Here is a 27,955-nt window from a genome sequence, read left to right as displayed (position 1 = left end):
CGAACGCTTCTTTTTTCGACCACGTTAAAAACAGCAATTAGCGGCTTCCATTATGTGTTTTAGCAGCGTCGTTATTCGAACTAGTTCACAACCATCCTAAAACATATACGAACCTGAAAACTTGAAAAATCGGTTTACATGTACATTTTTCATTATATTAACATCCGTTTCTGACAATTATTTCGTTCCATTTCATGGGCGCCAGAAAGTTGTAAGTTATGGATGTTATTGATTTGGACTGAATATAACGAAGAAGTGCTTTGCTTAGGCAACCCACTATACACGTCGTACGACTGGGGTTGAATTTTTAATTTATTTCGCGCCATGTTTCCTTAACTTATTAAGACACGGCAATCCATTACGAACGTTAACAGTTTCTGTTATAACTCTAATTTTGAGAATGAGCTCGAGTAGCCCCTTAAGAGCCGGTGGCCGTTGGCCGCGGTGCAAAGCTTATTCTTGTTATAAGGGAGCTCGGGGTCAATCCAGGCTCGGACTGGTTGTTATGTCGGAAGAATCCGTAAAAGGGGGTGTTGCGGTCGAGAAATGTCACTAGGTATGACAAGGTCTCAGAAGTACCTAGTTGTCTGGTCGTCGTAATAAAGGTTAATCTTTTCTCTCAACGCGGTAGAAGGAATTCGTTTCCATCAAACATTACTCCTTTCGTTGTTTTGAAAGATATTTATTACAAAAGTAATTGAAAGTTGCCCTAGACACACAATTGCCGAATTTCCAACGGTAAAATCGACCCGGTAAGAGCTATTTATATTTCGGAGAGTTTCAAGTTCGATTTTTCGGTTTATCTTCGTCGGATCGTATTTAATCTTTCGGTTTATCTTGTCTTATATAAGTTTACGACAGCACGAGCGTAAAGGGATCAACAAGGCTATTAGTATAGGGTTTTTCATATAAGCAATTACGAAATGATTTTTCTAGATGTCCGGATAATAGAGTGCGGAATTGCTTACGTGAACGTTTTTATCCGTAAATGTTTTAACCGAGTTACGCTAAGCGATGCATGAATGGTCAGATAGGCGTTAAAGAATAAAATAGATGTAAAATACTGACGATTTCAGCAAACCTCGCGAAAATAGGTTTTCCTCAAAATCAAATATTTGCGGCGAGAGTAATGTGTTTACCATTCGTTGCTTGTAATTTACTTTATTTAAAACGTTAAATCCACGAGAACGAGAGCTCTCGAAATATCAATACCAATATCAAAAATTAAAAGCTAAGTTCATTCTTCGATAAGTCGAAATGTACTTAGAAAGTGTCATTCGATTACCGGACATAATGGGAAACGACGAGAAGAATTTCAACTCTGATACGATTAATTAAAAAATTAGTCCGGATTGAGCCGAATTTTTGGCCTTTGTTTTAATTTAAGTGGTTCTCATAAATTTCCTTGTATTGCCAACTGTAAGATATCGTAATCCTAGAGATCCATAACCAAATAAATTTTAGTACTTTGCTGTTTCCTCAGCCAGCCGAATTCTGGAGCACTAACGACTCATTTGTGTTCAACGGAATTGTGATTTCGCTAAAATACGGTGATTCGACAATTTAGGGAGAGTGAAAGTGGGTAAGGTTGAACAACTTGATGGTCGTAAGATCGTGATTATACATCTTCTGCTCTAGAAGTTAATAACTCGAATGGTTTATTATAATGCGCGTTTTCGTCTAGAAAATTATTAAAGGATTTTGTTTTGAGTATAGATACCAGTTTTTAGACGTTAACGTCAACCTCCGGCAGACAAGCTATCCTTTTAAAATCAGTACAGGACACGTACGGTTCAGATTTGATTCTCGTCTCAGCTGCTCTTGACGCAAGTCTGATATAAAATCAGATATACTATCTTGACGTCCATGTAAGTTACACAAGCCACTGCGAAACTATTATGTCTTATATCGGGACGTATGAATTTGTCTAGAGTTTCAACTTTAATATTCTTTACGACTACTTGGAACGCTTCCCATTAACATAAAATTTGCTAGTTACGTTTACGCCAAAGCTCGTTTCGATGTTTTGCATAACGTTAATGGAAACATCCCGCTATATGTTATACAATTAGATTAAGGCATGTACACTACGATAATTAGATAAGTAGATTTCTGAATATTGCATTTTACCCTTCTGTGCTCGCGTATTAGGCGTACGCACGCTATGTTTATATTAGCAGAATATTTTACGAATTTTTCTGCAACATCTTTATCGCGTTTTTACGGCATGAAGGATCGTTCAATCGGGAATTCGCACGCAATGCAACGGCGGCCTTTTATGACTCTTAACTTAACCCTTAATACGTGTAAAAACGGACACTTTTCGAAATCGTACTACATTCCCACTTTCAGACGAACGCATTGTTTTTATCTCTATACCTAATAGAAAACAATAAATCGGAGACGGAATAAGAACGCCGTCACAATTACTTTTAAAACTCCTCGATATCTTTTAGTTGTCAGTTCGCAAAGAAAAGTTTCTACTTCGAGTACGACGAACACAATGCAGCCATTGTAATACTTAAGCCGAGATAATTGTCGGTTGCGTTAGCAACATAGGTAAGGGTTCGGCCAAATTGAATTTGTGTTTGCGTGTGTCGTGATGAAGTTTTATAATTCTATTTATACCGACCGTACGTACGTTTGTCCCAAGAGCTTAACTTTGATAAATTTTATCATAGCTTCAAAGATTTCTTCTCCCAAGATATGCGAATTATTTCTTCTAGAAAGTAAAAATAAAACTTACAAATTTGTTCGCGTCTACATAATACATTTGAACCTCTACATCAATTTATTTCAACGCTTTGAATCTAGATATCTTAGAGTTTTGGGAGACCCGTCATAAATTTTACGGCAATCGTTCATTATTCATTCTTTCCACACGACTTAAAATATCTGGAATTCGTATCCCACGTGTTCGATAAACTTCAACGTTTGTAATTCACTAAACTTGTTTCAACAAAGAAATATTTGTCTTCGAGAGTGTGTTTACTGTTTAAGACGCGAAAATTTCTAAAGCGCGAAGAGAAAGCCCTTAAGAGAGAAACTCAAATTATTAACTCACCGTAAACCCTAAAATACTTCGCGATAACTTAAAAAATAGCTATACTCTTTACGGTCCAAAAATTTAGAGCCTTTTATAAGTAACGTTATACCAGGCAGGCGTTAGATTTACGTGTTTTACCCTCTCACTAGAACCAATCGTGATGTAAAGGACACCAGCTCCGTGTCAGCAGAGTCGGGTTTGATTTTCTAGTCTCCAGGGACAGATTATCTCGATGAATTCGCAATAAACCAGAATCAGGATCAGATCAATCGTACGGCATAAAAATGCATCACTTACCTCAGATTCACGAGGGTTCCCGACGACAAAACGGCGATACGTCTAGGATCATTAATAAGTATAGGAAAAGTCTAGAAAGTCGACCGACGACTTGTCGATTATTTCTCTTGCGTTTGCCCGAAGTTTTTAATTAGCGTCAGGGGCCGTCAAAATGGCGGATGCGCCGGACTGGATCGTTGACGGTTTGTAGAGAGAAATTCAGCGTGCATTCGTATCCATTATTTCATGTCAGCCGTACAAGTCGAATAATGTTCTGGGAACGGCTTCTGGTTGCTAATTACGAATGTAGCCCTTTGAAAAATCAAATTTTCCGTAGCCAAGCGAGCGATCATCGCTTCTTGCGTTAAACTCTGATCACGTCTGGGCGCAATTATACTCGTCTGTCGTGCCATCCTTCAAGGGCGCGTGCTTCACATGCAGCTAAGAAGCTGGCCTGAGGGGTTTATGCTGTTGCAAGTCCAACTTCTGTAATCATCCCGTGCCGAGCTTTCGAAGAAGGGTATAGAAACCGTGGGGCTTATCGAAAGTCCTTCCAAATGGAATTACACGAAAAAATAGAAGCTATTCTCTAGTCTCTACACCGGGATCTGGTATACGCATTAGCGCCTAAGGAGCTTTAAAACTAGTTCGGGCCTTTCATCAACTTCGCGATACATACTTTCGCGTTATTTCGAAAAGTTTGCATATTTCGCGGGCGTTAGTAATCGCCAACGCTATTAATTAATTCAGCTCTTGTGTACCTCATCATTATACAATAGAATTATCTTGAACAAACACAGAAATTGCATTAAACCGAAGACTGCCGAGACGAAGTTTTTTATTTCGAACTTTGGATGTTATTTGGGCGCGAGTCCCCGCATCAAAAACACGGACGAGCACTCCGATAACATTCGATATTGCACTTCTTTTCGAACATATTATTATATCCGGATACATCAAAGATCAATTTTTTATTCAACTCAACTTCACCTGTTAAAAAATTCTAGACACACGACACACCGTACACAATTACATTACTTCACCTACCCTTTACGGGAAAAAATATTTACGCCGTCAGCCGTTCCTTACACAAAAAATATTTTTGGCTGATATTCGCGCCGACATGCTGAATGCCAATAGATTAACGTTAAAGCGAACTCGGTATTTCGGCATCAGTTTAACTTTTCGTAAGAATTTTGTTATCGTGTGTGTGTCTGTCTGTCTGTCTGTGTGTTTTTTTTTTAACAAATGATTACGATTCGAAACTCATAAGTAAGCTCCTTTTGTTTCCATGCGTTTCAGATGCGCGTAGAAAAAATACTCTTACAAAAAGTAACGTGGAAAGCTTTCACATTTGGCGGGCTTTGTTCCCAAAGGAATCGAGATAGGTCCTATACTTAAAGTTATTTTACTCACAATAAGCTCCTGAAGTTATGAAGAGTGTTTCCAAACATATCGTTTATTTGTTAGTTCGCGTGTCTTTAGGACGGAGGTTATTTAAAAATAAATTGTGTCGTTGTCGAAAAAGGGGTGAGACGTATTATTGGAACGTTTGATTCCGTAATGCACGCGCCGGTGTCGTGATGTATTCTTGTTGTGAATCTGTATATAAAGGAAATTATGTATTAGAGCTGAATTTACGTGTAGCTTATAAAATTATGTAAATTTCATGACGTAATTTACGTCCCAACGCCGTGAGAATTGGAAACTAGGTAGAAAGAAATTCCATCGTGATGGAATCCTAAATTAAATATATTAATACACTTGATTTAAATTTCATTGAAATCGTTCAACATTTCTCCAGAGATTCAGCTTATCGCAACGTTAACCCCTTATTAGCTTCGGAATATAAAAACGTAGGAATAAATTTTCTGTTCAAATTGTTTCTTTGAATTGTTGACGATTAATAATTACCTGTCATCTTCAAGTTAAACTTTTCGGTCGTAATTGTATTTTGTGATTATATCTAAATTTAAAGTCATACTACGAACACAAAGCAAATAATAAGTTTTTGTTTTTCGACTTATTCTTTCGTGTTTTTTATTTTTTCAGACGAAAACAAACTTCTGTTGGATAGCGGCCTGGCTAGTCCACAACATGCAAGTAAGTAAAGCGTACTACGACAGTACAAAGGGATTCATGATCGGTTCGCACATTTGAAACTCGTCCAGAAGCATTTAAACAATCGAGAAAGAATCGGACGTTTATACAGGGTGATCTCGAAATAATAATACAATAATTTTAAACACGGCATCACGTGCCGTAGTAATGTGGAAATATAGAAAAAACAATTTAAAAATCGAGTGGGGTAAAACCCCCATGAACCACCCACGACACGAAGTCATTGATCCACCTTGTAAACAGTAGTTGCAAAAACGCTCGAATAAAAACGGTGTAAACACTTCCAGTTTCAATTAAAAGTAAAACCGACTTTTTGCTGCTTATCATTCGCTCATTCATACATTCATTCATCTTTAAAGGTCAGTGCGAAAGATTATTCGGTGGTCCTGAGAATGACCGATTTTTGGTAATGCTTCATGGTGATCGACTTTTTATTCTGATGGATGTTTGCTCCTTGCCACAACGATCTTACATTGTTTATTACAACAAAAATAAGAGCAACTTAGAATGCTACTACCTTTTTACAAGAAATGTTGAAAGTGTTGTCCTTAACTAGTAATACAGGCTTCAGAACGTCGCAACATGTTTGTTGATAGGTAAAAACCACTGGGAATTCCACCAACTGCAGCGGCTGCCACTTTCACTTGTTGTTGAAGCTCTTCAAAATTTTCTGGACACTGTTGATTTCCATAAACTAATTGTTTCATCCAACCGATACCGGCCTACACATTTATGAAAAACCGCGAGTGTTGTGGCTGTTGAAAACAACATTGCGAGTGAATCCTGTTTCATCCGTAAACAGAATGCACTTTAAAAAGCTAAGGCGTTCACGATACTGTTGTAACAACCATTTGCAGTAAATTACAAAACGTGGCTCTACACCTTGCACTTTTTGAACATGTTTCTTTTAATGTACGATGGCTACAAACTGTGAAACTCCAGCTTCAGTTGCAAGTCGGCAAGTGCTGATGTCGGGCTCTTCTTGGACGCGGTGCAAAATTTGTTCATCAGCTTGCAGTATTCTTTCGGTTCTATCACGGCTGTGGTTGTGAGTTTGAGGTTGAAGGTACCATGATCTCGGAGATGCTGTGCTACTAATACAAAAGTTCGCACACACCATAAAGCATTACCATATCGACACACCCTGAATTGGAAAAATCAACTGATGCATGACTAACCCTTTTCGTGTTTTGCACGTCACTTATCAGTCACTTTTTTGGTTCTTAACCCGAGTCGTTCTGTGCCATTCATTGAAAGAACTAGGCCAAGAAATATTACCAGAGGCGTGTGTAACAATTTATATTTAATTTCAAATAATTTTTTCTAGACATTGTCTTAGGAACGTGAACTTTAAACAACACGATATTCTTATTGTGAGCTATTCCCCTTTTTGTTTATTGCACATATTTCGAAATCACCCTGTATTTAATTGCAAATGTTGACGCAGTTTCTACAGTCAGGTTCATGTAACTAAGAGAAATAATTTACGATATACCTAGACGGTAGCGCGCTCTGCTCGCACAAATCAAAAATTCTTTTGAATTGTACACTTTAGTGTCGGTTTCCTGGAAGTTCATGAACCTTTTTAATACTGCAGAATTGCGTTGCTCGTAGGACGTAGGAATCGATTCTTTTTGGATCTCCGTGCCACGTTATTCGTACGATGGTCAAACGTACGAAATTGCGACGACATCCATGTAGGAAACGGCGTTGCGCCGCTGTGAGAAAAACTCGTGTTGTATTGTGGAACGTGGAAGTCGTAAAAAGACACAGTAAACAAATACGTTTGCCTGCGAAGGAATTTTTTTTTGAATTGTGTGTGTGCGGTTTAGTGTTCATTTCCTGAAAGTTCATGATCGAATTCTCGTGATGCTTGTGTGTTCAAAGGTAAAGTTCTTGTATTGTTAAACGTACGGTGAACCGAGTAGTTTGTAAAAATTTTTGTAATATTAGTAACGCTGAAACTATAAAAATTACAATGTATCGTTTAAGCTGCATCAGGTGGTGGCAGCGTGGCAAATTTAGGCAGCAATAAAACGAAATTTGAACAGAAGGAGTAATAGAGCCCGGTTTAACCGGCTATGACGTTTAATGAATCAATTCGACCGCTTTGATATAACGTAATTCAACGCTGTTGCTAAATATACGACCATAACTGACACATTTAAACATTTAGGTATATTGGAATGTCATAGCGGGTGGCGTTGCGTAATTATGGTTTAAAGTTTATTTATATGTGAGGCGAACGACAAAAAGAGGGGTCGATCGACGAAAGGCATGTTTTAGTGGAGTTTATTTGAATTAGTGTTTTTGGGGTTTCGGTTGGAAAGAGAGGCAAAAACGTATACGCGAGAGGTATTCGAAATTGTTTTTTGCGTAGTGTTAACGTTGGACATCTTGGCATAGTGGGGACGAAGTGCGGTTGGTAGTCTGGCGAAGATAATAGGAATTCCTGAAACGGGAGCTTCTTATCTATCTCAGTCACGCGCGTTATCCTTATGTCGGTTAATATCCAGAGTATACCGAATGCATACTTCATTATACAACACTACCAAAGTCTATTAGCTCGGGTTCTAGCAAAACAGACATTCCTATATTGAAACAAACTGGATATTTCAATAAAGTCCATATTTGACTTCATTACTTGCTATAACTTCCTGTGGCTTTTAACCCTAGTTGGTTAATTTAATAGCTGTTACCTTTAAAAGCCCTATTCTCTTGAAGTTTTTCGATCCAACTTAGTTTCTAACAGCCATTTTGCTGATTCGTTTTGGCGGTTAAACGGCACAGCTTGCCCTAACAAGCTCTCAGATTAAACACGTTGTTCCCGAATTCCGTTCACGCTTTTATTTATATATTACAACTACCGCCGCATTTTTCACATATGAATTCTTAATGCCGCCACAAATAGCCATTTATGATGCAAACCGCAATTGTTATCGATCGAAATATTCGATAATCACGCACGCTACACATGTTGCAAGCACCGAATTTAACCCTTAATGATTCAATACGCCGTCTCCAATCACGATTTCGGATGCCCGGACGTACTTATATCGAATTTCCTACACCTATTTATTATTTACGCCGTCATTAAGTACAAAATTCCATTTTTGCCAAGGACCGAACCACAAACGCACTTCGCCCGACACATATATAATTTATCCTTTCATTTTTTCCTTTTCCAAAAAATTATTCCCTCCTAATGCAGACGTCAAACTCTGCTTACAAATTCCGGCGTGACTACAAATATAAATTCGAACTGACTGTTTTTTCTGAGTGTCGCATCAATTTTTCAGCGCGAAAAAAAACAATCACCCACAATTTCATTTGGAAGACTTGTAAAGAGGATAAAAATGACCCAGTTTGCACCGGCTTGGTGGGATTCAACAAATAAAACGAACTGTCAATTATAAATTAAAATTTCTTTAAATAATTTAAAACTTTGGCTAAACATTTAATTTTATTTTCCTCGACGCTCTAAATAATAAAACACCTCCAAGATTCCCATAGAGCATCGATCCGGTCTAAAATTATAGCGGACTTCCAAAGTTTTCGTTTTAAAATAACATCATAGAAGTTTTGTGTTTTTATCGGAAGTTGAGTCCCGGGTATTTAATTTAACATCTTGTAGAAAGATGCTCGAGATGCACGGTCAAAAATAGTAAAAAATGTAGGCCACAAGCTCCGCTGCTGCGCGTGATAATAATTGGAATTTTGCGAATTCGTAGAGGAGTTCCGCCTAACACATGATAGATTTTACGTTTTCGTTGCTCACTCTGGCAAGACTTTTCCGTGGAATGGGCTGTTTGATCGACATAGTTTTCAACTAGCTGGCGCCCTCAAGAACACCGAACAGAACCCACTTCGCAGACGCGGAGCTGGTGTATTCGGCGTGGCTAGCGAGATACCGACCAGTGCGATAAGGGTCGTCGTTTGATAATAAAAGCCGGCTTCGGGCATGTTGCGTCGAATTGACCGTAATCGCGGAAGCGATAACATTTGCATTTCAAAATTTTTGCGTATGCGAAAGAGTGGGTTGAGTCAAATTCAAAAAGCAACCTAATTCGTTCGGTTTAATTAGGCGGGGAATTTAAACGTGAGCACGAATAATTTAAATGTTTGCGAAAGACAGATGCTTATAAACGAAATCGACCGGTTCTTTCCAATTATGAAAACTCTACAATCTGAAGGTTAGATCTATGCATAAACTGCGGTACGAATGCAAATAATTACGTACGTCGCAGTTGCGTTTTCTTCGATCTTTGTTAATGGCACGTCTCGTTTGAAAGAATGCGTATACGGTGTGGTATAAAATAAAACAAAGGCAAAGGACCCGTCGGTAGATCGAAATAATTTCGATAGTCCCGGCTTTGTACTGTTTTTATCGGATTTCGCGATGATCTGTTTTCCGTGATTTCTTTATTTAAGTATTTTTTGTGCGCTATATTTTCAACCGCAACGTTGAGTATTTACTGGAAATATGAATAAACCATGAACGGCAAACAAAAATTCGTTACATGAGCTGTCCTCACTTTTCGAAGTGTACGAATCCGTAACGGTTAAAGGCGAATGAATAATTAATGACATTTTTTTCTTTTTTATCATGCACTGTCGGTCGATTAAACGTTTTATTAACGTGGAGATTAACGTAAAATTGATAGGCTTGTTCGTTAGCGCTTCGTAGGTACAATTTCGGTTAAGCTAAGGTACATGAGAGATGGATCAAAGCTTCTAAAACCCATTGTGTTGGTGTTTGTTCTTGCTGGACGGAATGTATGCTGAAGCTAATTAATCCGTATCCTCCTCCTTCGTTCCCTGGACGGTTACAATTAGATACAGCATTAGATTGCTCCGACGCTCGAGAACTGCTGATTTAATGAGGGTACACCAATTATTGATAGATTGATAAAATTGTTGATTAGTTTGTTTTAAACGAATCTTCGCCGTTCGTTTACGTGAACGTCGGTAAATGACCCAATTCGTTTTGTTTACACATAATTTTGTAAAGTAATTTTAAATTAAGTTTGTAACGTTGATTGTAAGCAATTTATTAACAGAAGTTGGTGTTATTAAAGTTGTTTGGTAGCTAAGTTTCCAATGAGGCGTTTAACTTGTCGATAATTTGAATTAGCTTCAATAGAATTCTCGACTTCGTGGAAGTTCATCTCAAATTTCTAATCAAAATACGAAAATACGTCTTTGATTATTTTAGCGAGTTTTCGCATCGAAACAATATAACGTCTTCGGTTGAAGTTGACTGAAATTTGCCTTTTACTCTACATATAAATGCCTCTCTAACCGGATTTCTTAGCGTCCTGTCACGTTTGAAATATAATATGAAAATTGTGAGTCGCAAGGTCAAATCTGTTTGGGATAAAGTGTCTCAACTGAATCTCTAAATCAATCGATAGGGGTGAACTCTAAGTCGCATTGCGGAGTCACGTGTTGTCAATGTTTCAAAGAAAGCAAACGACATAATAATTAAAGATGTCTCTATTTTTCCGTTAAAACTGAATCATGAAAGTTTCTTCCACTTAACTCGATCAAAAAGGTCGTCTTTTTAAGCTCGATTCATAATGATAAGTAATCAAATGGTAAAACTGATTTTTCGGATCTTAAATTTATTTGACCCTTTGACGCTACATTTGAAAATTACATAACAATACGGACGAACCGATAAACATTTCGATTTTTATTTTCCGCAGTGCGAGTGAGAATAATGCAAACCATTTGTTTAAATGTGCAAACACATTAACTAGATAAAATATTTATTATTTATTAAATTTGAAATAAACTAGATGGAACACGTTGATGTTCTTCTTGTTTATCGCGTTGCGTTCTCCAACAAATTGAGTTTATTTTTATTAAATTGATTTTTTTTTTCCGGCTCCTGTATAAAAATGCTAAACTACCTTAACGGCTATAGTTTGCTCAGCCGAATTAATTAAAATGAATATTACTGGAAGTAAACGTCAGGTGGATTCTAGTCCAGCTATTACAGTAATTAACTCATTATTAAATGAACCTTCATGTATATTCTTCTAACAAAAAATTAAATTACATTTTAACCAAGTCGCACCACAGACATTACTTTAAATTAACCAACAATTATAATCTAACCGAAAAGTCGGCGAAAACAGGAGCCGTGAAATTTAAGTGAAAAGGCGCGGCAAAAATGTTTCTTTGATTATTCCGTGTTAATAGATATGCGACGGCCCGTTGAGGACAGGCAATGCAGGAAATATATCGTTAGAACGTATTAACGGTAAAGCGACATGCGATTTCACGATTTAATAAAACGAAATGATGGAAAAATTTGACGAAAAACAACGTCAAACTAAAAATAACGACAAAAAAACAACGTCACGTCGCTAAAAACCGGAGTAGTACTAAACCGCTATATTAGATACGAAATAATACGGATATGTAGTTGCTTTAATTTTTATTCATAATGACGGATGTGCCAAATAGATGCACATTTTTCCGATATTTGAAGAGATACCGGCAAAAATAAACACAACTTTGGGATTTTGCAAAAATGTCGAAAAATGGTGGAGGCGCCGGGATAATAAATCTTCGGAGAAATTGCATACTCTTTTAAATAACGATTTAAACACTGATTTGAATCAAGATAAACTATTATTTTAGGTCCAATGGACCAAATGAAGAAATTAATTTTTATTGCAGAATTGACGGAAGCGCCGGGATGTGTTATTAACATTAGTTTTCCAAAATGTTTTCCAGTAGCAAATTGTAACCCTCATAATATCAAAGGAAGCCCCAAAATCTTATTTTTTTCCTTTTTATCTTTGTCGCCATAAACGGGCGGCGTCCATTCAAGAATGCGTCGAGGTCTCAACGGAAAATGTTTGTGCCGAATTTTTGGGGGGTTTACAACTGACAACGAGCGAGACAAAGATAACCAAATGTAAATATATGAACAGAGGGAGTGCTACTACGAAACGGATTTTGCGTGGGTACTTGAATAGCGAATATTTAACTCTAACTACTACACCTTCTTCTTAACTCGCACATACTGCTTAGTATTTTACTCCTCAACTTGACTTTCAACGCCCTTCTAGTCTATTACCGCCTCCACTCGACTGACTTTTCTGTCTTCCTTCCCTCCGTACATCTAGAATGTTCTCTGTTACGTTCTATATCCAAGAACAGTGCCAAACATGCCGGTTTTGGTACCGAGCTTTCAATCTGGAACCAATAGCTAAAATTTGATATAATGTCTGTATTAATTTTATCGCATTTGCTATAGTTCGTTTTGTTCAAAACTATTCGATCCTCGCGTTTGCCTATAACACCTTGGTGATGGTAGCGCCTTGGATACCGATCAAAACATTCGATCTAATTCAAAGTAGTAGGCGTAACGCATTAAGTGATTTGCTTTGGCATTCGATTGACTGGTAACGAAATAAAGCGTAAGTTGACCGGATGTAACAATAGTAACAAAAGGACGTTCTCACTTGATATGTGTCAAAGTGACCGCCGGGGTCCATCGGCGAAGGCGTCGCCCCCACCGTCCCGAAACCCTACGACTACAGCGCCAGTCTCCCGCGAGCTTTCAAGGCGAAAGGACGTGAGCTTTCATTCCCGACTCGCTCGCGCGCGCTCACCACGTGTTTCGCAAGTATTTCCTCGAAAACGTCCTGTTAACTGGCGCAGTCGTCAGGATACGAGAGCTGTCTTTGCGTTTTTCTAAGGAAGAGACGTGAGGTTTCAGGTATGTAGTAAAAAAATGAGATGTTTTTACGCGTTTGCTGAAAAAACAAAACAGTCTGGCATTAAAAAGCGCGTCCGGACCGGCTGCGGAAAAATTAATAACAATACAATTGACATCGTAAATTGGCGTCATTAATTATTGTAATTAATCATGCAATGTTAATTAATAGAAAACGAAATATGTGATTAATGGGTTTTGTTTCGTTTTCCGAGCTGTGGGATTTTTATAAACGCGGCGAAGAAGAACGCGTTTGAACCGAAAAACAACATTTTTCGAGAGCCGTTGTGAAAGGCCAAATAAGGGAACTTGGATTTTTTTTTTGTATTGTAAAATTTTAATGACGGCGCAATTACATTACACAGGTACGTTCTGCAGTTTTGTATAATAAAGATGTGTAATGGCACTCGTAAAAAATTTACAAGCGGCGATAAAAATGATTTTGGTGCAATTAAGACCGAACTTTGTAAATTATTCCTAATGTGCCTTTTTCTGTATTATACGTGCGTTGTTTCGCTCCAAACCTAATTTTAAAAAGTTTTACTTTCTCATTTTTCGCAACTTAGCTCCATTCCGTAAATTACGTCGCGAATGTGTGCGTAGATTGAAAAAAGTAACCAGATAGTGACCTTAGCGGCAAGGTGATCAATTCCACTATTCGCCCTAAATTGCCGTAAATGGTCGACGTCCACCTGAACTTGAATACTAAGGTTTCTCGCCGATAAGCTTCTAACAGATTAATTTAAATCAATACAGAAACGCACCGCACCGTCGAAATTTTTCCATAATTTAATAAACTAAATAAGCACGCTACTCCGGATGATTTAGTTGTTGTTCATTAATGACTTTGGAATTAACTAACACACGAAATTTTTACATGAACAAGAGCTTTCGGGTTGTGTTTTTAAATGAGCTCGTTCTTGAGCAATATTTCAGATTAAAATTTCAGAGAGTACGGAAATGAACTTTTTATTAAAGTTATCGACATAGTGGGGTCTTAAAATTGGAAATTTTAATTAAATATGTAAACTATACTACTCGTATAAATCAATAACCAACGATGTAATGCTTTGTATGGATTCAACACATGGAATTATCGTCCTTCTAATTAAAAATTAAATACGAAAAAAAAATCACCGACCATTCTTTAAATATTGACACAAAGCTCAAATTAAAAAATTAATTACAGTCCTGAGCCACCTTTCCCCAAATCGGGGAGTTACTAATTGCATCTTTATCGTTTAAACGTAACGGAATGGACGGTGACGTAGGAGTTTTATAGTTTACGTCGAACATTGTGACCAAGTTTGCGTCGACCAAAGCCGATTTTGGTTAACCACAAGTAAGGAATAATGCAGTAAAATTAAACTAAATCAATAATTAATAATCCGTTTTGAGCGGGGCACTTTCGAGCCGCGCTCGCTGCGCTTCACTATATATAGGGTGAGGCTTAAATCTGTCAAAAAATGTTGAGCGGTAGACGTTAGCGGAGTTATCTTCCGGATTAGAGCGGTAGAACGACAGCTAATCTGTCGTTTCTTGGTTCTGCGAGAAAATTTGCGATCGACGCTATCGAAAAGCTCGGCGCATCCAGGATAATTAGCGTCCGTACTTGTATGACGCGTTATCTTGGTGGGAGCACGATGGTGTAACCATATCGTCGGGGTTGTTGTTCGAAACGCTCGGTATAGTGTTTTCGTGTCGTTCCAGATGGTTCGATTAAGTGAAAACGTGACTCGCACCTGCTAGAACTAAATTTAACATTTTTTCCCCGATCGCGGGTGATGATTTCGAATAGAATTTTTTTAATAGATGTGGAGGAAGCGAGGGTATTTTGTTAAAAAGGACGGTCCCTCGAGGTCAAGAACGGTTGGTAACCTTATCGCCACCTGCTACCCGAGCCGAGTAAGCAGAAATTTGTTTGGAGAACATTCAATAATTATTCCGAGTGGCGTAATATTTTCTTTAAATTATGTGGGGTCGGTGGGACTTGGTGATTAATCGTGGGTGGTTTCGAAGACATAAATCGGTGATTAGGGGGCGTGGAAAAAAAAGTAGCAGGTGAAGGGTCGCGTTTGCTACAATTTAAAAAGAAAACGAGCTTAGAAGGGAGAAAGGATAGTTTGAAATTGTCGATTCGCGTCATACCGTAGCCGCAGGGAGGTGGGACGTTTAGAAAGGACAAGCGAGAAATGCGGTTGACAGGTCGTTGCCAGCTGCTACTGAAGTCTTCAACTTCTTATTTGATATTCACTATGTGTCCCGAGTTCACGTCTTGTACACCACTAACTTCGTAAATATGTTTTCCGACTTTGATATTGTTCTCGAGCATATGGAGGTGTTCGGGAGAGGCTAAATTGGCGCACGGGGGTTACTCGTATGTGGTGTAGGGGTTGTCCGTCGTGCGAGGATTACTCCTTTAATAATTTACGAAATGAACTTATCAAAAATAAGCCTCAGTATTAAACTTGAGCGCAACCGGTAATGATAAAGGATATTAGGCTAAATCACTCGCATGCTTCTCGTCAGTATCATGCTAATACCGCCATCCTTATTTATTACTAAACGCTCTAACCTCCGACGGTAACTAAGCCGAAAGCGTTTCGTTTAATTAACAAAACCGGTCGGGACGACCTCCAACAACCGGTTTCCCGCCATTTAAACCAGTTTGCGATCGAGCAGAACGGGTCCTAGCTCGTCCGATCTGTTGCGAACGGCTTTCGCCACTTTTGACCTATTCGCTTTGTGTCGCGACGCGATCATGTGTAGCCGACGTTAGGGGACAGTCGTGTCGCAGGCTTGTTACTTCGTTCTCACAAACACCGACGGAGTTTGTACTTCACGTAATTCTATTAGTGGCGAACAAACGCTTTGTCAAATTACAGAAACCATGTTTCTTAGTCTGCTTTGTTTTTTCTTTAATTCTTTCTTTTTCGCTTAGCGTGCTCGTGTTCATTACAATACCCAAACGATAATTCTTCATTTCCTAATTTCTACACTACTTTTGATCGTATTGATTATCGGTCGAGCTTTATTACTCCGTCGCGAACATATTTTATTTATTTTTGTGTGTTCCGTTCGCCTTCGACCTAATGCCGTTAACCTGGCAAACAAATAAATAGCACTTAAAAGTATTCGTTTACTTAGCCGGAAAGAACAAAACTTCATGCGTTTGTTTACACCATGGAGCCACTACTCCTGTTTTCCGATATGCTTGACTAGACGTAAGACGTTTAACGCGGAAGTTCGATCGGCGACTTCGCTACTAAAAATAAATACATTGTTAATTTTTCCAGGCTGAAGTTTTAGTAATAATTCCATTAAAGTTGTGTGAAGGTTCAAGAAGTTTAAATCTGCGTCCAGTTTGGTCTCAAAACTAAGTCGAATTTCTTGTTTCGATATTGAAATTTTCGACTCAAATTTTTCCAACGATCATAAAGTTAGACTATCGTCTTCCAACATTGTGGCAAAGTTCCCACATGACCGATTTTTTATAAACTGCTTACGTCAGACGTATTTACCTAATTCGACCGACAACGTGTTCGAGAAACAAAAAAATATCTACCGAAGAAAATGAATAAAACGAAATGTCACCGGAAAAGTTTATTAGTATGATAAAAAGTGTACCTCATTTGGAATACTCACCATTCTTTTATTGTTATAGTTCATATTTTCAGTTTTTCAGTTATTCCGGTTCGTATAAAAACAAAATAATTCCTTCCTCGTTCGTTGTTTATTGTTGGTTCGTCGTCATTGTCGGCAATCCCTGCTTTATATTGCAATAAAAGTTTAAAATGAGAGATTCCATCAGACCACAACTTGTGGAAATACTGGGAATTCGATATTTTCTTCGGTATCGAGGTGGCGTAACTTGCTTGGTACAAGCCGACGAACAAAATTCAATTAAAAAAACCTTTCTCGGCTTTTACTATTTTTGCGAGGTTTTCGATATTTCAGATCGCAAGACGAACCTGCGAAATAAATAATAAAATTATCACTTTAGCCCCGCAAACTTTTATTCACGAGCTTAATAAAAAAAGACTTATCTCTCTGACGAGGCCAAATCTTGCCGAGCTTTGCCTTTGCTGCCTTTAAGAGATGATGACTTCACGTCCTGTAGACTCTATGCGACACCCTCCAAACGCCAAAACTTATGCAAGGACATCCCTGTTCCGATATTATCGCCGATAGATAAATTACAAACCTAAAGAGGCGAATATGAGAGACGGAAGTTGAATTTTAGCCCCACACTTTTTCCTTCGCCCTCCGTTCTATCCGCTTTAACAGAATTAATAGCCAAATATAAAATTATTAAAACCGTTTAACGTCACTCGTAAAATTGTTATTTTCCCTTCGCAGTTTTAAAGATCCGGCCCTTGTCTCTTTTTTCCGAAACAATCAAACTATGGCAATTTAATAATTGAAACCCCGCTTCTGGCATTTCGGATGTAGACGCGAGGAATGCGTAAATAATAACTCTGAGATGTCTGAAACGAGAAAGAACTTTAAATTTTAAATGACACGTGGTTAAGGCGAGATCGAAACTCCGCTCAATGAAACTTGACTTTCTCTTCCAAATTTTTGGTTAATATTTCAGCTACTCTGACTGCTTTTTTGTTTTATTTGAATATAGATGGAACTCTGAGCTGCACACGATGACACTATTTATTTTTTATTGCGTTTGGATCTCAAGTGTACCTTTATCGAACGACAAAAAGAAAAAGAACATCCTGGTTGCCGATTTCAGTATTTTGTAAAAAAAATATACGTACGTCACTGATCACGTTTCTACTTTTTGACAACAATTTTGGCGTACGCGCTAATTAACGGTAACGTTCTGTAGATACCAAATTAAAAAAAAACAAACAAACAAAATTATCCTTGGAACTCCATGTAACCAGTTCACGTATGGCGGAGACACCGTTTCTACTCGTTCCGCTTGCTTATCTGCGTACGTAAATTAAGCGTATGAACACACGTTATTGAAAAAGAAAAAACAAGAGTAAGTTCGTAAGAACGACCTTGATGGTTGCCACATTTCTACTTCGTTATGTGGCACCCTTTCTACTTTTTACCAAGTTTAATTAAATTGTCACTTTGCAAGTACACGGACTAATGCAAAGTGTAATTTTGTGAGTTGATTGTAAACACGTTTGTATTTGTACTGCGAGTGAGCTGCGCTCGAAGTTCTTAAATTTAAACGAGGAATAATAATACTTCTTGTAGGCTTATTTCTTTTGGAAGAGTGGCGGAGAAAAGTAATTAAGAAATGATGTCACGAGTCGTTTTGTTATTTGAGCTTCTCAAAACTAGCGAAATTAATTTCATTGTAGGGATCCATTGTCAAACGAGATCGAAAGGCTCTCGCGTTTTGCTGGTGTTTCTTTAAATTTTACGTTCAGAGGCAGCAGCCATAGCTCGATCTATTTGCACGCTTTGGAGCTGTATCAAACTTTCTCAGTATCGAGCATCGTAATTCCAAATATAAACAAGAACAAATGGCGTCTTTTTGGATTAGGTATAGATTTTGAAGGAAGTTAGATAAGAGAAGTTTGCTCGTTTGTGATGTTGGGGGACAATGTTTAAAGTGTTGTTAGAGTATACGTAATTAAAAAGCGAAATCTGTGTTTCTCGTCGTGCTTTTCTAGGGTTCCGGCCGGGCTTAATATATGATATGTTGATTTTCCGCGCAAAGTAGACTGCGGTAAAGCGTGGGTTAAGACGGAGTGGCTTTCACATACATTTGAAGTATACACAAGATAATAAGAAGCGTATGTAAATTATAATTTACAAAGTAGAAAGCACGAAACACCAGGGATTCGACAACGTAAGAGGACTACTAAAGAGGAAGATCAATTACGTGAATCGACCGCGCCAACGGCCGCGTTTATTTGATGTGCAATATCTGCATATCCTTGCCGCTATAAAAATTTCAGCCTTTGCCGAGGCTCCAAATATTCTGTGATATAACATACTACAAACGAGGATGCCGCAATGATAATGAAGTGTCGGTGTACAACGGAACTGGCTTTTCTCTTCACTCTAGAGACCACTATGCCACTTTCTGCATTCTTTTTAACTCGTAATTTCACGCTTTTTCAAGTGAGATGCTTCCAGAAATGGGTCACAATACAACCGAAATACAACAATTACTTACCTAACTTTGTTTATTTTACTACAAAACTCGACCGAGTTACCATCACGCTACCGAGACCGCTATATTAAATAATATTTAAGTTATCGCTCGTTAAATCTTCACTTGACATCCCTAAACGCATAAAATGACAAAAATAAGTACAGCAGACTTAATTTATGATACCGAATCCCTGCAAAGCTCTTACGAACATTCTCAAATTAATTTTTTCACCCACTTCGGAAAGTTAATTAATAAAGATTCGTTGCTTGTTCGTGATTAGATATCGATCCTTGTTGTCAAACGATTAAAAAGATAACAACCTTACGTAAGGTAGTTAGTTTGTCAAATATGCACCGCAATCCGCGGTGGTCATTAAAATTTAAATGAATGCTGCAACGCTGCGTTTTCAACTCTTTTTAGCCAGTTTACTACAAATTATACGAGCATTTTATGATAACTGACTCGAAAATGCATCTTTAAAAAATTGAATTTTATATCTAATAATACAATTTTGGCGTTAACTAACTACTATTTGGAATTGAACTTCGATGAATTAAAGGAAGTTATAATCAGCGAAAACGTAGCGCACTCGTTGCGGCTACAGAAATAGCCGTTTCTGGACATTCGCGTTTTCAATAAACGGTCTTAGAGAAGCGGTTTCATAACGGCGTCGAAGTCTCATGAGGGCGGATTGACCAAAGCGCTCGGCGTCCGCTCTATTCGTAGATTTGAATTTCTAGACACGACTGGACACGAATTTAAATTTCCACTCAAACAGTGGATTCGAGCCGGCACTACGTAACTACTCACGTTATTATGAGAAGCTCTTTATTTCCCTTGAACTATTGTTCGTGAAAAAAGTATCCGCAATTCATTCTGTAAGTGCGATGTGCACTCCAATTATAGAAAGAAGGCGCTACGTAGTCGTTGTAAACCGAACGAACGAAATCGGCAACTTTCCGTTTTGAAAATGTTTTCCTTGAAACAATGATTCTGTGACATTTAAAAAACGAATCTCTTACATAATTTTTAATAGCTTCCGGTGGAGGATTACAATGAAAACAAGAAACGAGTGCATTTTCTGGCCTTATTGCAGTTTAAATCTCGGATAAGTAAAGTTGTTCGCGTTTAAACAAGCTTCCTGAGATTTAGAATCGCATCACTAAACAATAACTCTGTCGGTATAAACAAAGATCGTTTGTTAACAGGTAATGTAGGAAAATATCTTGCAATTGTTCGTTTCGGAGAAAAGCTTTGAGAAAAATTCAAGCGACTCTTCTGAATTACATCATAATGCCACAAAAACAAATCGAAAATCCACCTTGATTCTTTGTAATTTTATCCGCCGTCATGTCAAAGAGCGTTAGCGCAGCATCGAAAATAATGAGGTGATAACATCGAGTTTTATGCTTTTGTCGAATTTTTTCAACTGAGATGAAAATGAAACGATGTAGAAAAGACCAAATTAGAACCTTTATTTTAACAGTTTGCGTATGCATACCTACGTTGCAATTCTACCTCTTCTCAGTTGTTATTTTTTATTTTTTGCTTTCACGAAATGTTACCTACCCTTAGTACTGGAAACTGCAGGAAGTTGTGAGTTCAAGGTTGTACTATCGCATATATATATCAAAGGCAACTAACTATTCGATGCGTGCGTGTACTTTACATTTCGTATTCGCTGTTGTTGCACTGATACAATTGCATGCTAGCATTTGAGAGTAATTATTTTTTATTACTCGCAACACTTTTCCGGACTTCCTGTTACGTTATCTGAGGAACGTATAATACGGTTTTGACGAAAAATAAAAATAACGCTTGGGGACATTGGATATTATAAAGTTAGTTCGTTTAACTTTGAAAGTTTTCCGTAAAATTTAGTTCGGATGTCTCCTATTCGTTTTGGGTTGGCATAGTTCGAGTCATATCTTGAGGTAGTTTAGTTCTTACTTAGTCTTATTAAGTGTGTAGCGAGCCGCGAGAGGCGTTCGAAGTTGTCTTGTTATGGACGTGCGGAGTCTAAACTATCAGATTTTCGATAAATTTGTGCGAGTAGGAGAAAATTAGAATGATTCAGTGTAATAGGTAAGACGTCGTAAAAAGTTTACGGCTTAAGTTTACGCGGACGGTTTACGGTTTCTTCATTACAATATAAACCGACGTTTGGAAATATGAAGTATGAACATCCGCGAAGGAAGTTGTTAGTCGTGTTTTATCCGTTCAAGATTAAGCGATATAAATGTTTCGAGTCGATTTGTGCGCATTCGCTTGTTGATTAAGTAATATCGATTCGTTTTAAAAATACGACACGTTTAGACTTAACCCATACGTGCCAGCGACTTTAGCGTTTATGAGCACTGCGCGTTTAACTAATTACACCGCCGCACGGAAAACAAAAAGCCCTATACAATGTGCTCCGTAATGTTTATTTTACCAGCACTCCTGGCGCGGTGGTGCCGCTTCGCGGTCACACAATAACCTTAATCCATTATTACGAAAAACTAATGTGAACCGAACAAAAAGCTGTCGCACTGAACTTCCTTGAAAAATAGGGCTCCCGTCGGAGATGCTGTAAATTATTGTAATGACCATGAGGTGTCAACCTTCTTCCATTGTTTGATCTCTTGCAGCAGATAAGGCGCTTACGCCTTAATAAATAGATGGCGACCCACTTTCTGCCACTTTATTTCTCTCGTTACGTCCGCAAAAAATGGAACCCGCACCGCAACAATTCGACACACAGACATACACTCGGACATTTTATTTCCCGTTACGCAAACACCTCTCGCTATCTTATTGACCTAACTTAACAAATTTTACGTTGACCTTAACGCGATCAAAAGCAAATACGCGTCTATCGTCGCCATTTTCTCTTCTAGACCGAAATTCGCAAACTTCCCAAATTAGAACAGTTGTGTTGATAGATGTCATCGGAACTGTACAAACGCTGCACAGGAATCTACCCGTGAAATAAGGGGAGCTCTGAATAATGACAATTATCAACTTTCTCCATCACACAGACAATCTTGTTGTGCAGATTTTCGGTAATTAGGACGAACACGTTTTTTAGATAGCAAATTTCGTTCCTGCTGCCGAACCACCCACACTAACTAAGAGTTACAACGAAAATTTAATTCGTTGGAAATTTAACAAAAAAAAAATGCTTGCGAATTATCCCGGCGCATCCGCCAATTTCGGAACACCGTTTCTACTTTCGGTTTATCTTGTCGAATATTCTGAAGTTTAGCTCTATTCATTAGTGAGACATTCGTATTACTTTTACATACAAAATTCAGAACGAAACTTTCATAAAACAACGTAAATCTACGCTGTCCCGACGCCTCCACCAAAGCTGCGGCGACAGCTTTTTACTTGTTTACGTAGGACGTAGACAATCTCATATTTTGAAGTCGTTTTAAAAATTGATAAAAAATAAAAGATACAAATTATCGGTGCATTTAGCAAAACGTTCGTGGAAAGTATCTCTATTTTTCAATTTGTTTTTTCTACATCAGAAACCAAGTTAAACCACCGTTCCGGTAAATCAATAACACAAGTCGGTCTCCTTGCTAAAAACCACTATTATTATGTGTGCACATGATTCCGAACTTTTGCAAAGAAAAAGTGTGTTTTTTAATATTCATTAGTCGCTATACTTAGCTTTCTATATTTAGGAAAAATGTGGCCATAAACGTAAAAATAGCGTGTTATTTACGTCTTACTTTTAACAAGGTACTTGGCAGATTCGCACAACACAAACAGGTATTGACGCCAAAGTAAAGCTGAAAAACTAGAGAATCGGGTTTTTTGATCTGGCGGAATTTTTACGAGCGGAGTGGCGGTCGTTGTGTTTTTGTAATACGATAAGACAACTGATCAATTATTGACGTAAGAACGTCGATAAAGAAACTAACGTAGAAGGTGTTCGCGTGTGAGTTTTTTGTTAAGAGATAACATCGATGGTAATGGAGTCTGGTAAAAAATCTGTATCTTTGGATAAAGACCGGCGACAGTTCGAATCGATTTCAATAAATAAAGGGAGAGATTAATTGCCGGCGATAAGCAGACTTAGAAGTATTTGTCAAAATATTGTGATATAATTTTAGTCTTGGCACAAAGTTAACTGAGATGTTTCTCTAGGGGAAAGCTTTCTAAACTGATGTATATTCTGTACACAATAATATTTTGATAAATTGTAAGCAAACAGATCACATAGGTTGACAATGAAATGTGAGTTTAGCTCGAAGCCGAGTCTCTTCTCAGTCATGAGTTATTACTCGATTAAATTAGAAATAACACGTGTGTATTTGTAATAATACGTGGCTATTGACTACGATACGGTCTATCGTTAATTCGTTCAGATTTTAACTAGCAACTCGTCACCGCAGCAATTCTAAATTGAAAATATTAACTCGCAATCAATCCTGTCGTTTGCCTGTATTGCTTCGTTTCCTCTAAATTTGAATATTTTGCTCGAAATCTGAAGCTTAACCTAGAAAATACACAATCTATAAGCACTAAACCTTTGCTTTTGAATTCGGGCTTTGTTTCGCTCATTTATTGTTTAATTTTGCTGAAAACCGCTGATTTACATAAAAATGAAACAAAATTTTATTTTACGGGAATAAGTTGATATCGCCGCTATTCGCCAACCGAGTTATTTTTATTTTTTCGGAGCTTTCGTATATACGTATGTCAAAGCTTAACAGTCGTGTGCATAATGAAAGTTAATAGCGACTAACATTAGTAGTCCATTTGACTGTGACAAACGCAGCATTATGCATGAGAACGTATCACAGTCTAGCGCAGGTTTAATCTAATTTTAATTATTCTTCTCCGACTAGCTGCTCTCGCTTATTTAAAAGCTCTTAAAATTTAATACTCGCATTCTGATAGAATGCATAACCTAGCAAACGAAGACGTTTTCTTTAAGCGACGTGACCACGCAACGACCAAATCCTATCGACTCCGCCACATAATGCTACGTTTTTTTTTCTATTATTACGACGACGGAATCTTGTCATGAATTCGCCGGAGAACTAATCCGGCGTCATGAATTCGGGATTAGCGGAAAGGTCGAAGAGTTGTCCTTCTCGATGAAGAACGACTCGATCTTAATGGAGCAGACGTCTGAACATAATTGCAGGTGTACGGGACAGGAATAAGGATCCCGTAATTGAAAAAATCGGCAAGGCGCCCGAAGACGCGGCACGTGGGAAATAAATTACATTGTTTTGCAAAACGGAAAAACAACGAGGAAGGTCTAATTCGAAATATCTCGGCATGTAGAGTGGCACCGTTTAAGATAAGCAAAAGCTATACTAATATAGGGCCCGTAGTAGGGGCGAACAGAGGGCGCTCCTCACGAGACACCGCGTACCTAGCTTACAAAGCGCAGACCTTATCGCGCTAGGTCACAGAAAGGTTGCACCGCAACCACTTTGTTATTAACCTTTCGTAATATGGAACGCAGAGCTGCTTCCTAATCACGTCTGTTAACCTTTACTTGCATCGCTTTTAAGTTTGTTATCTACCGGAAAGGACAGCAGAAAGAATCGAGAAACGGTCCGACGTGTACCTTTGCCAGGTTCGAACAATCTCTTTCTAGGCTGACCGCGCGCTAGACGGAAAATTATTTTCTTCGTCTTTATACGCCCGATATACGAAAAGCGGCGTATTGTGCACGGTTTGTGTTTCGCACGCGTAGGATATACGATCTTTACGCGACGACAATTAAAATGTTGGTAGTATCACATATCGCGCGCGATAATGAAACCGTGATTGAGATTTCTTGTTCGGCGTGAATTTGTTGGTTGACGGAAATAGTCAAATGAGATTCTCTTGCTAGAGCTCAATAAACACGTAATGTCGGCTATGTTACGTATAATTAATGTTACACTGCAATTGTTTGCGTTTCTCCGGTTTTCATGTAACTTTTCAGAATAATTTTAAACGTGGAAGCCGCACCACTGCATCAATAACCATTTCTTTTGTTCAACGACATTAATTATTTCGAGGCAAGTGGAGTTGACGTTAACCTGAATTGAAATACAAGCAAAACACAACAAAAAGACACAACTGAGAGAAATGTCTGTTGTGATTATTTGACGTTCAGATTAGCATTGGAGGCGAAAACCGTTCTCAAAGAAGATCGTTATTGGTCTAATTGTTGCAAGTAAAACATCGAAGGAGATCAAAGCTATTGATTTTTATCCGACGCTGCCATTGTAGGCCAATTACAAAGACTTTCAGAATAAACAATATTTTTTTGTCGGCCGAGACGTTCCCATTACGGCAATAAAAGGATCCTAAATGGCTTATTGTCTCCGCAGGATTGTTTGCTTAACGTCGTTTTAACAAATTTCCTGTTTTTTTAGATATTGCACATGCGACCTTGAATGTGAGTGACGTTTCTACTACCAACGAGGAGCGCAGTTCGGACCTAACACGATTTTTATGCGTTTCGGGATACACGTTCCATTTCCGGTCAAACAGGAAGCCGTGTTATGTCGTTGTGTATATTTTATAATGGCTTTTGTAGTAATTACAAATCTCCATTCGCAAAGTTTCATTTTTTTGGAACGTGCTCTGAGAGCTCAACGATATATCGGGTATTTTATGTGAGAGCATCCAGGACTCCGGAACTGCCTGTTTCGAAAGTGATGTAGCAGAAGGAACAGAACAGTCATAAGAACAGAAATGATTACCAGTATTGCGCCTGTTATTCAGAAGACATTCGAGCTAAATCAGAAATAGGACAAGCCAGATTTTTGCAGGCAGTAATGCGCATTTTTTCGCGTTATATTTCATCGAATGCGACGTTCTAAACCAATAAAGTGTATGTTTTGTCGGCGCTCTATGTACAAAGAGAATATTTAATAAATCATAAAGATCTAACTCACATTAACTATTGAATATTTCATGTGTTTGTTAGCCAAATCGATCAGTGGGTGTTAACTCGTCGTGTCAAATGGTTTTTTTTTCGAGGGATTTTCATTTTTAATAATGCGGAATTTTTAATAACGTGGTCAAACTACGGCCCGAACTAATTCACGATTAATCAGTTTTAAACTTCGGGGGGGAGATTACCAATCGATACCCACTCGCACGGGAAAAGGTGACTTAGAGATTGTCGATCGGTCTCGAAATATAATAATACAACGATGACGTCTTTAGTTGTCCGCGGCCCTTCTAGACGTGTCAGTACCTTCAAGAATGAAAATTTCACTGAAGAATTAATAAGATCCTGATGGACGTAACAATATGTATCGCTAATAAACCGTCGTTCGATCATAGTTTTGATTTGTGCTCTAGAAAAGGGAGTCGAAAGATATGTAATTTAAAGAAAATTGAGGGTTTCGCCGAAATGAGATCTTTCGTTTGCGTGCCGATATCAAATATTTGTGCCAAAATTTAATTTCGGCAATTATTATACCAAATCTAGGAGACTATTGTTAGTTTGCTATGTTAATTTTATTGTACGAAATTGCCGGTCATTGTAACCGATAAAATTCTAAAAATATCGGCAGAGTCTTTCGATTTTTACTAACTAATTCCTTGCGTTAGTTTAAGATAATTAGGATTCATAGAATGCGGAGTAGCGTGTTATTGGAGCGTCTAAATATCGGACTAACGTTTAGGTTATTTTTTTACAGTTTTCTGCAGCGAGTCGTTTATGTATGCATTATTTTCGGAAGGTACTGTACAGAATTCAAGAAAATGGTAATAAAAAGTGGTGGTGCGTACGTGAGCCGGTATCCAAGTAGACGCGGCTATAACTGTCGTGAAACAGTATTGGGGATTATTTTTATGAATGCAAAATTGTAGATATCGGTTGTGAGTTGGGTTTGTCGTAGGGTCCTGGGTTTCCCCATGGGCGTATTCGGCATTGTGCGATTACGTTTAGATATTCCAGGCTTAACCCTTTCCCTTTTTAAGTGTGATAAATTTAAGGAAATGTCAGTTCTTGTATAATTTTCAAAAGAAATGTAAATCGAGAAGAGGAGTAATTTGAATAAAGCCGATATTTCGCAAAGCCGGCGATGCCCCATTAGAAGTATCTCAAATATCATATTCACGTGTCGAGGAAAACTGCGTCTAGTTAATCTCATTAAGACGTAGCAAGGCGAGCCGTCGAGAATTCGAGTTCAGCCGAAATTAGCATAATGTGTAGTTAAGTCAAAAATTTGTTGAAATAAATTCGCGTATTGTGATGTAAACAGTGAACAAATTAAATCAATTTGAATAATTCCTGCGAAAATGAAAGTTGTTAGCGGAGGAACCAAGACAGCACCAACAAGACTCCCCTAACAATTAAACAATAGACACATCACGAAAACGGTGAAGCCACACAATTAAATAGCGGTAGTAGCGCCGTTCAAGCATCTCATTATCAGTACGCAAAATTTTCCCTCTTAGGCGTTGATTATCAAAATTCAAAATGCCGACGGAACGAAACTTTTCGCACAAAGAGATCGACTTTCGTTCTTTGTTACTTTCTTTTTTTTCTCTCTGCGATATCTCCTTACACAAGACGTTGTAAATTGTATTTGGTATAACGTTTTCTAATTGAAATTTACATGCATCGCAAGCACACCGTGCACTATCGATTCCTTTTCAGATTTGCTAACAATGAAGCAGG

General features: G+C 38.1%; 2 protein-coding genes across 8 annotated transcripts in view; one reads left to right on the top strand and one right to left on the bottom strand.

Annotated features, from left to right (window-relative positions):
• The window catches only part of LOC135131219 (pancreatic triacylglycerol lipase-like), a 173,906-nt gene that overhangs the window by 63,850 nt on the left and 82,101 nt on the right, over nt 1-27,955 (bottom strand). The gene's annotated exons all lie outside the window — the stretch shown is intronic.
• Nucleotides 1-27,955, top strand: part of LOC135131212 (agrin-like) — a 147,729-nt gene that overhangs the window by 40,803 nt on the left and 78,971 nt on the right. For 2 of the 6 annotated variants that reach the window (XM_064058815.1, XM_064058814.1), the window contains one exon: nt 5,375-5,425. The exons of the other annotated variants lie outside the window; for them this stretch is intronic. In XM_064058815.1, coding sequence (XP_063914885.1) covers nt 5,375-5,425 — 51 coding nt within the window. The remainder of the gene's footprint in view (nt 1-5,374; nt 5,426-27,955) is intronic. 6 annotated transcript variants of the gene reach the window in all.

This window comes from Zophobas morio, unplaced genomic scaffold, assembly GCF_036711695.1.
Source record: "Zophobas morio isolate AGI-343-1 ecotype UQ-CSIRO unplaced genomic scaffold, CSIRO_AGI_Zmor_V1 ptg000019l, whole genome shotgun sequence".
Lineage (NCBI taxonomy): Eukaryota > Metazoa > Arthropoda > Insecta > Coleoptera > Tenebrionidae > Zophobas > Zophobas morio.
This window is presented reverse-complemented; position numbering and strand designations above follow the sequence as displayed.